The 10,203-nt window shown below is 40.4% G+C and overlaps 2 protein-coding genes across 3 annotated transcripts in view; both read right to left on the bottom strand.

The window, feature by feature from the left end:
- LOC106526174 (serine/threonine-protein kinase 26) overlaps positions 1 to 5,615 on the bottom strand; it is a 17,025-nt gene extending 11,410 nt beyond the window's left edge. For both annotated transcript variants that reach the window (XM_014020691.1, XM_014020699.1), the window contains exons 1-2: positions 4,048 to 5,615; positions 374 to 461 (exon numbers count right to left, since the gene is read on the bottom strand). In XM_014020691.1, coding sequence (XP_013876145.1) covers positions 374 to 461; positions 4,048 to 4,206 — 247 coding nt within the window. In that variant the 5' untranslated portion in view covers positions 4,207 to 5,615. The remainder of the gene's footprint in view (positions 1 to 373; positions 462 to 4,047) is intronic.
- Positions 5,616 to 5,706: 91 nt separating this feature from the next.
- Positions 5,707 to 10,203, bottom strand: part of LOC106526166 (rap guanine nucleotide exchange factor 4) — a 32,698-nt gene continuing 28,201 nt past the window's right edge. Inside the window, exons 21-30 of the mRNA XM_014020678.1 lie at positions 9,779 to 9,925; positions 9,588 to 9,685; positions 9,259 to 9,384; positions 8,957 to 9,135; positions 8,771 to 8,861; positions 8,619 to 8,669; positions 8,457 to 8,544; positions 8,193 to 8,257; positions 7,006 to 7,060; positions 5,707 to 6,924 (exon numbers count right to left, since the gene is read on the bottom strand). Coding sequence (XP_013876132.1) covers positions 6,797 to 6,924; positions 7,006 to 7,060; positions 8,193 to 8,257; positions 8,457 to 8,544; positions 8,619 to 8,669; positions 8,771 to 8,861; positions 8,957 to 9,135; positions 9,259 to 9,384; positions 9,588 to 9,685; positions 9,779 to 9,925 — 1,028 coding nt within the window. The 3' untranslated portion in view covers positions 5,707 to 6,796. The remainder of the gene's footprint in view (positions 6,925 to 7,005; positions 7,061 to 8,192; positions 8,258 to 8,456; positions 8,545 to 8,618; positions 8,670 to 8,770; positions 8,862 to 8,956; positions 9,136 to 9,258; positions 9,385 to 9,587; positions 9,686 to 9,778; positions 9,926 to 10,203) is intronic.

Genomic DNA, 10,203 nt, shown 5'->3' with positions numbered 1-10,203 from the left:
CACACACACACACACACACACACACACACACACACACACACACACGCGCGCGCACATAAACACCACTTCGCTATCAGAGCAGGTGCTAACATATCTGTGACTCTTGACATCAGGGATCAAATATTAGCTAAGAAAACTAATACACATATACAGTAGATGTTTATGAAAAAGCTTTTATGAAGGCACAGTGTGTTCTAACCCTGCAACCCCTTCATGTTTCACCTTAAAATATTACCTTAATCTTTTGTTAATCAACAAATAAATGTAAATTTAGAGACTAATCCACAGTGACAGCAACCTATTTAGGGCTCATATTCATGTGAGGGCATCTCAAAGGATTCATAAATTACAGACACACAGTGTGGGGTCTGACCTGTAACAATGGCATAGTTGGGAGGTTCCAGGACGGCTCCATAAAACTTAATGATGTTCTTGTGACTCAGTACACTGAGAATCTCTGCCTGCAGAAAGAGACGAGGGGAAAAAAARGCTTAAAAACACTTCCATTATTTGAAAATGATTCCTATCTGGCACAGACAGAAACCTTTAGGTGTAAAATAAATTCAAACTCTTTAAATGTTTACATTCCACTCAGCATCAAGAGGTGTTTCTAACASTGTCTCCAGAACACCGAGCTAAAAGCTGAACTTCTTTCCCTCTGAGTCTCCCAAGATTTTCCTCACTGCAGTGACAAACACTCCATTAATCAGAGCTGACAGACAGCATGCATCCAGATGGTCATTTCTGCCAAGCAACACAATAACTACACATCACTAAAAACTGCACAAAATTGCATGATTACCAAGGTTTTTTTTCTCAGAATGTTGCTTTTTTCTCTGTTTCTGTTCTGTATAGTTCAGCTGGGAGTAAACATTAATTTATGTTACAAATACATGGGTGAATGTTGTGATTTTACAAGAAGCCGTGAAAGCTTATACATTTCTARTCTACAAAACTTAATCTTTCCAATAATGTTTAACTTGCTTTTAATCATCAGCTGCACACACACACATCTGCACTATCTTAAAAAAATTAATGGAATAGATCCCATATTTTATTTGCCATGAAACTATAAAATTGTCGAATGYTGAAATCAAGAAAATTGACTAGTTTGTGAAAAAAATACATTCATTTTGAGTTTAACATTGGCGAAACGTCTGAAGCAAAGTTGTACCAGGGGGAACAAAAGGTTTTACTGTATAAGTGGTAATAAGAAATAGCTGGAGGAGCCTTTTGCAACTTMTTTATTTATTAACCTTTATTTAACCAGGCTAATCCCACAGAGATTGTTGATTCCTTTTTCAAGGGAGGTCGGATCCTGAAGGCAGTCCAAATATGCATGGTTTTGGAATGTAGGAGGAAACCAGAGAAAACCCACGCAAACACGAGGAGAACATACAAACTCCACACAGAAATACCCCAGGCCCAAACCAGGGATTGTATTTAAGTACTTTTTAACTGTGAGGCAACAGTGATAATCAGTAATTCTGCCCAAAACTAATAGGGTTAATGACTCTTATTACTGGATCACAGTTACTCGCTTTCTGCTGGTGCTAGTCAGGCCGGCCTGTCRTGTCTGCAGTTAGTTCAGAACACTGCAGCAAAACACACACAAAAAAAAAAGCATGACCACATCCGGGGCTGGTGGCTCAGTGGGTAGAGCTGATGCCTCTCAGCAAGAAGGTCGATGCTTCAAATCCCGGCCCGGGGACCTTTCTGGGTAGAGTTTGCATGTTCTCTCCGTGCATGCGTGGGTTCTCTCAGGGCACTCCGGCTTCBTCCCACAGACCAAAAACATGACTGTCAGGTTAACTGATAACTCTAAATTGTCCCTACGTGTGAGTGAGAGAGTTTGTTTGTCTCGTTTGTCTCTATGTGTGGCCCTGTGATGGACTTGCGACCTGTCCAGGGTGTACCCCCGCCTCTCACACTGTGACTGCTGGATATGGGCACCAGTGACCCCCYGTGACCTTGAAAGGAATACGTGGGTACAGATAATGGATGGATGACCACATCCCCTCAGTGCTAGCTTCTCTTCAGTGGCTGCCTGTTTGTTTAGAAATTGATTTTAAGGTTTTATTGTTGACCTGTAMGGYTCTGATGGCTGSTCCACAGAGGTGATCAGATCTTTTCAGTCGTAGCTCCTAAMMTGTGGAACCAGCTGCTTTTCATATCCCTGTTGTCTTATATGAGTTTATTAATTTGTTTGTGTTTTGTCTTGTTTTTGATATCTTTGGATTCTTACATTATCTTATCGTTCTTTGTGTTATATTACTTTAGTTCTGTWCTCCCCTTGACTTTAGATCTTAGTCTGTGTGTACTTGCTGGGTTTGTTGTGCTATTTTTGTTAGTTCCTGTTTAGTTTCGCTGTGTTCCCCTTGTCGTTCTTCATGTCGCCCTCTCCACTCACACCTGTTGTCAGTCCCCAACCAGCCATCAGCCCAGGTGTCTCCACTTTCCACTTACCTCTGCTCTCTATGTCCCTCTGTTGTCGCATCAGTTCTGCATTATGCTCTATGTTTTTGCTTGTGTTTTCTGAACATTCTCCTTGTAAGTATGTCGCTGCCCTGACAGCTTGTTTCTTTTGTTGTTAAATCATTACTATTTTTTTAATATCTCAAAGTCTTTTGAGTCTGTCAGCATTTTGGATACTCTGAATCTCAAAAGACATAATACTGCCTCTTTTTATCAGACAGGTTTCAACTCTTGGTGCTTTAAGTCCCATCATAAAACACATTTGTACTCACTGGATTTTACTTTGTTTTTACTTTTGCTAATTTTCTTGTGTTTGGTATTACCTTTTTTATTTTGTGTGCAGAAGCTCTAACGCACGAAGAAGCTTTTATGTGAACACTTTTCAGAAATGCTTGTCTTCTTTGGACAAAAGCTCGTTTAAAATCGACTGAGATGAGTGAAACCCTGCTCTGTGGTTAGGTTAATGAAAAATAAAAAAATATTTTTGAAAACCATAATGTAAATGCTATGTCCTCGTTACTAAAGAGACCATCCAGCTTGTTGTCAGCACTGTTTAAAACCCTGCCTGTCTGATTGTGTGGAGATGCATTAGTGCCCATGGCACGGGCAGCTTACGCATCTGGAAGGCAGCATCAATACAAAATACTATATACACATTTTAGAACATAAACTCCTAGTCATCATAAAATCCAGCTAAGAAGATCCAGGACTATTGAACAAAATCCTACATCAAATCAGAACGAGATAACAGTTCCCTCCAAAAACTCCAGCACCTGGTCTCCTCAGTTCCTGGATGTTTATAGACTTAGATCAAGAGGGAATGATTCATGGAGCTGTCTCAGCTTTTTTTTAAATGGTTTGCTGCCATAAAATTCAAAATGTTGCTAATTTTTCAATTTCTTAGTTTCAATTATGATAGACTTATATTTCATTGTGAATAAAATATTTTGAGATTTGAAAATCATTGTGTTCAGTTCTTACTTACATTTTACAATATATCTCAACTTTTGGGGTGTAATTGTGTTTATATTTGTGTTCCACAGTGAGAAATCAGGAGTGAAAGTAGTCAAACCACAAATTAAAATCCCTTCCCTGTGTGGCTTCAGTTAGCTAGCCCGTGTGCATGACATCACTTTTTATTAGCCTGTAATGTAAGAGATCACCTTACTATGTATACGTCTTATCAAGTCTGCATCTTTGGCAGTAATGTAAAACTTTATACTCCCACAAGACTTATTTAATGTGCCACATCTAAAGTAAATCATGTTKAAGTCACAGTCTGGGTGACACTGAAGGCCTCAAATGAACACCTCACCCTAACGTACAATGGGAGGATAATAGGGTGAGTCAAACATAAATAAACCTGCTCCATCTACAAAGAATGAGTTGGGAGGGGGACAAGATGAGGTATGTTTAAGATAAACACACTTTCAATAGCAGACAACAGGGAGGCCTAGATAAAAAATAATCAGTAAAATCCAGTGAAAACGGACGCTGAATTCCAGAGTCGTACCGCGCCAAAATGAATAAAAATCCATATAAAAATTTGATTTGTTTGGTTTCCTTCTTTACCTCTTTGTCGATCTTCAGAAGTTTCTTCACAGCCACCTCCTTGTCTTGGGATATCCACAGAGCTCTGTAGACACTCCCAAAGCTGCCTCCTCCACAGTTCTCGTAGAAAAGCAAGTCGTCATGCTTTATCTGTACAAACGACGAGCCAGGGGACGACATGGCATACTGACTCACACACGCTCGAACACACACATGGACACACGCAACACTAAAAAAAACTAAAACAAAAAGGAGTTAACCTTCCACTCACAACCACTGCCTACAAATGGATCCTAGCGGAGGATCAGCACAGAGTTTAGAGATTAGAAAGGAAGTAAAGCAGAGTAGTTTCCTCCACAGGGCTTGAAGAGAGTGGATGTTGTCAGTCAGCTGAACAGACTGTCAGAAAGAAGAAACCAGAAAGTGCTGGGAAAAAAGAGAGAGAGGTTTTCTCTGTGAGTCGGGACCAGTCGGCTGTCAGACTAAGTGCTACATTGCCTGGTAGTGGTAACTCAGTGCAACTACAATGCTAACAGTGCGCGCGCACACGCACGCACGCACACACACACACACACACACACACACACACACAAGCTTAGAAATGAAGGAGAGATGTTTAAGATTGAGTTCAGTGTGTGCAGACCGCCTTCAGCAGACGCACTGTTCAAATATGGTCAACGGCACGCAGGGCAATCCTCCTTCCTGGATAAGTGTGGCTATATAAAGCTCTCCACACACACACACACACACACACACACACACACACACACACNCACACACACACACACACACACACACACACACACACGCACACACGCACACACTCACAGCTCGACCCTATAGTGTGCTTGACGTATTAGAAACTAGACTGCCACAGACACTTCCCTCCATCACTCAGACACGCTGCTGCTAAAAGCATAAACTCACGATGGTCTTACTCAGCCAGACAGGAAACCCTGACATCATCATCATCAGGATAGCCAGAATGACGTCAGTGCATGGGGACAGGTGAGAACAGCTGTGGGAATCACACGCACACCAAGACTTTGCAGCCAAACAGAAACACCAGAAGGGGTCTTAAATTGCAGCCCCTCACCAAACCAGGGGGTTTATTTCGCCGTTTTAAACAAAGTGATCCAAATAAGTGGCGACATTTTTCTGCTCCTGCATTTTACCCATGCTCCTTATCTCCTCCTTATCAAATCTTGTAAAATTCAGCTTAGGCTGGTTTACAAACTGCTTGCAGATAAACAGCTTCAAATCTTAGTTTGGAAGAGGAATAAAGCTGCAAATTTTAAACTGATTTTGATGGTGATACACTATATAAAAGTAACGTCATGATTGTCTACGACACTGAATTTCATTTTGTTTTGTCAGCTAGACATTTTGTGTGCTGGGTGAAAGATAACACCTGGCCAAAAGGCAACTGTCAATTTCTCCTTGCAGCTGCATTTCTAAAGTAGCGCTCTCCGAACGAACTCATTCAGACCCACTCCTGTAACTGTTAGCTTTTACAGTGAAAAAGGTTTTCCAACAAACAGCTCTGCCTGTCTTTATAAATATTTATCCTAAATGAAGTGCTCTACAGAATGGTGCAATTTTTTTGTGTGTGTGAGACGCTACAAACCACCACATTATCCTCAAAATCAGTCTGAAAAAAAAAAACTCATTAAAGCATTATTGCTGATAAATTAGCTATTTTTTATTTACAAGGCAGACTACACATAAAACACAATTCACAGGCAGCTTCGGGGGAAAGCCAGCCTCGCACACCATCACAGCAAAAACTCCTGAGATCAAAAGGAAAATGAACAACACACACTCGAAATTGTACACACACAAAAATAAAATCGCACGGACCGAATGTGACGAGGGGTTGGCCTCAAACATCGACGTTGTCCTCAGACTCTAAATCTACAAATCAGTCCCAATGAAACGATGCAACGTTGTCGTCCAGCTGATCTCAGAATAGATCAAATCGAGCATTGCCATCAGTCTGAAGGATTTACGGTTATAGCTGCACAACAACAGAAACGGGTAATACTGCGGGGGATCCTTTGAAACATGTTTTGTAATACCATAAGGACTTTATTTATTCTAATAAGTGGTTATTTAGTTTTGCATTGTCTGACTAGTTAAGAAATACTGATTCTGTTGCAGGAAATCCTAAATACTTCAAAAACTTTGATTAGAATAATTTGGATTATGAAGCAAATACAAACTCTCAGATTTCTGTGGCATGGAAAAGGAGCTTCTGACGTTACACCTTACAGGTTTTCCCATGAATAGGATAGTCAGGTTTGTTCGACAGGCAGGTTAAAGCCATTTATTGTAAACTAGGACTCTTTTCGGGTTAACACAACAGTACAGGACTCTCTGATAGAAATCCACTGTATAGAACACAAAGCCTATGGATCACTGGAACTCAGTCATGCAGGATATTGATCCACGTTCTATACATTATAGATCTATCTAACAAGTCTCAAACAGTAACAACTGGAACAATATGACCCATCAGTCCAGGAGCTGAGACACAGCGATGAGAGAGCAGCTGAACAGTTTCAGTCTGTCCAGCGGGAAGAGGCGTTTAACGGCACAGTAGAAGTCCTTGACCCATGAGAGTCCACGTTAGAGATAAAGTCACTGCTGGGATTTGCTACTAAATATCCCTTTTGTTTTGACTTGATTAAAACAGGTAATGTGTGTGTGTGTGTTTTGTTTTTAAATGCTAACGTCACAGAGAAGGCGATGGTGGTGGAAGAGGTGGAGCTCATGTTCGCCGAGGCTCCAGCCTGTAGGAGAGCTGCGTCAGCGCCCTCTGGTTGTCAATCACGCAGAGCTTCCTAACGTAACCTCGCACCTCCGCCTGATTCTTATTTGGCTGGCAAATGTCTGGATCTAGCAGAGCAAGAAAACATGTTTGTAATAACCGCATGTAAAACGTGTTGAAGAAAACTGATGAATGACGTGTGGACTTACTGAATGGTTGGCTTCTACAGTGCCTCACTTGTCGAATTGTGTTTGCTATAATGCGCTGAAGGGAAAAAATATATTTTTAGATACAGTATCCTGATGCATCTTAATAATCCAGGTAGTAAAATCTAAAAACAATCTGTCTGGATGGGTTCTTTTTCGGGTAACCCTTTCGCTTAAAGTCCACTAATTACCATGCAATTACCTAGTATTTACATGCTAAGTAACAACACATTACTATGCAATTACTTGGTAATTACAATAATTTACCGTGTAATTAAATGGTAAGAACATATGTTTCTATGTGTTTGTATTCTTTAGGTTAATAATATATAATAGAGGTACTACTGAGCAGTAATTTGATTGTAGTTACCAAATAAAAGCAGTTTTGCTAACATAGTAGTTTACTGGTAATGACATGGTAATTAGGGACTATATATATGTATAAATATATATTATGTGGAAATTTAGTTGGTAGTTTATTGGTAAATGCTGGGTAATTGATGTACTATTAAGATCACTAAATTTGTTTATTTGCACAGTAATTTTGTTTATAATAACATAGTAATTAGGTGACTGTAAAAATAAAGTTGGTAACTTTTTGGCAAATAGTGGGTAACTGAGATACTACTGAACTGTAATTGTAATAGAATTGCCCACTAAAATTAGTTTAATTACACAGTATTTTTAATATGTTCTTACCAAGTAATTACATGGTAAGTTACTGTAATTATCAAGTAATTGTATAGTAAAATGATATTACTTGCCATACAAATGATAGGTAATTGCATGGTAATTAGGGGACTGTAAAAGTAAGGGTTACCCTTTTTCGTTGAAACGTTGCTTTGAAAGAGAATTACAGGAAGCTATCTTTGCGAAGATAAACCACCCAGTGGAGGTCTTCAAGTCCAATTGGCCCACAAAGCTGCTACTGCGAGTGCGACTCAGCCCTGTGAGCAACAAGTGGCCATCAGAGCCTTAATGATCGCTTGTTAGGCTGATGGTCCTCTTTATTTTCAGTTGTCATTGGTAAACTTGTTGATCCTCTATGCATTGGTTCTGCTTATAACGCTGCGCTTACCTGCAACTCCTTAGAACGAAGACGAAACGTTTCAACAAAGAAGAACCCAACCACACATCTCGAATTAAGGAAGACAGGTTGTTTAAAGAGCACTCCACAAAAAGACACTTACCATTTTCTCAAAATTGACCATGTTGTCAATGAAAGTCTTGTTGCCCTCATGTGTAAAAGTCATATCTGCAAAAAATAAAATCCCCATTATTTTCCTTAAAAGACCTTGCTTCGACATGAAGAGCAGCAGTGCTTAAAATGTAACATATTTGATAAGTGAAGCTGGCTTGTCATTCAGCATGTCACCTGTTTCAGTGCTGCTGTGCTCTCATCACAGATACCATAGGCTGACATATTTCTGCTCCGGGCTAGAACTGAAACCTACCTTTGAGAAGGAGAGGCATGAAGGGGATGATTGGCGGCTCCAGCTTGGTTACAGTAAGTCGATAAGACCGGTGGTTTCTTGATGGGTCCTACCACCAAACGTGTTAGTAAATCTCAAATTAGGTTTAAAATTTGGATTGTCCTTTACAAAGGTCAAACTCACCATCATGCTCTCAAATTCGGCGTAAAACTTCTTAAACTTGGTGGGGAGTTTCTGCCAGTTAAATACAGACAAATAATCTCAGTGATGATAAGTGTTCATTGAGAGTTTTTTTTTTACAGATAAAGCTCAGTGTAGATGAATTTGTAGTTTACCTCCCAGGTTTGGCTCAGTCTGCTGACAGCAGGGTTGCTCATCCCCATAATGATGGCGAAGAATGAGTTGAGGTTTTTAAATTCTCTACAGCTACACATGAGAAAATTTAAAAAAGAAATGAATACATGAATTATGACCTATTTGTAAATGAAGACATTATTTGGAATAAAGCGGATCCTGCTCACTGTGCCGCTATCTTGATGAACTTCTTGAGGAGCTGCACTCTCTTGCTGAGCTGAGTGCAGAGGCAGACTTCAGTAACCACCCACAGCTGGACCTGGTTGAACCTCCTCAGGAACAGGTCCAGGTTAGCCGTGGTTCTTTTGAAGCTCTGGCGGCCGAACGTGTGGTAGAGCAGCTCGTGCTGTGAAGACGGAGAGGAGGAAACAAACAGGGTGAGACTCTGCCGCCATGGGTCAATCTAAGTCTCTCTCTGAAGGGTTTTCGAAGACTAACCAACAAGCCGTTTGCCATTAAACCACAGTACCTCGTGCACACAGCTGAAGAGCTCCCAGTCAAACATGGTCATCTGATAAGCCAGGTCTTTGGAGCTCATCAGCTCAAACGTTGACATGGAGCCTGCAGAGGGGCCCTCCTGATCTGGAAGAGGAGTCTAAAACACACAGATTGGGCACAGTTACACGCACAGGAAAAGGGTTGAAAACTTCAAATTAAGACACCTGAATACATCAGATTCATTCTTTTTTTTTACACAGCTAAAGGCAGTATTTGTTGATTTCAGTACAATAAATTATTTGTGCTACACGTTAATCAAGAATAACATTTAGCTTCACATTGAGAACACCTGCCTCTTACCACATTATTGAGCTGGTCTCGAGGACAGGTGAACAATCTCCCATTGATGCTTAACGTGGAAAACACCGATACATCGTTAGGCTTCAAGATTTGTTTTTCTGTGGGAGAAATGAGGAAAGTGGGAGCTTTAATGAGCACCGGTGCCAACATGAAGGCCACGCTGACTTCTCCTGGTACTTCAGTGTTCTTACCAGCAGCAGAGCTGAGGTGGACCAGCAGGAGCTCGTTAGTGGTGCCAAGTTTGTCGCCCACAGCAGCGATCACTTCCCTCCCGGTTGCTGCCACTGCAATCCTGATTGTCGTGTAGGTGTGATCACTGCAGTACACCTTCAGGAGGACTGCACGCAGGCAAGGAGTGGGTTGAAATACACAGACGTATAATGTGACAATGTCCAAGAAAAAAAACTACAATGCAAAAGTGTTTATTGCTATATTTTACTTTAGTACTTTTACTTAAGAAATATCATGTTAAAATTCCCACAGCAAACTGTAAAGAAGTTGTTGAGTGGTCTGGCTCAATAAATTGTAAATACATTTTCTTTCATTCAAACAAAATTCGTGTATTTGTTCTTTTTGGGCTTTTTATTTTTTTCAAAATAAAATGACAAAACAAATA

This window comes from Austrofundulus limnaeus, unplaced genomic scaffold, assembly GCF_001266775.1.
Source record: "Austrofundulus limnaeus strain Quisiro unplaced genomic scaffold, Austrofundulus_limnaeus-1.0 Scaffold3, whole genome shotgun sequence".
NCBI lineage: Eukaryota > Metazoa > Chordata > Actinopteri > Cyprinodontiformes > Rivulidae > Austrofundulus > Austrofundulus limnaeus.
Note: the sequence above shows the minus strand (reverse complement) of the source record. Positions and strands in the feature narration are given on the sequence as shown.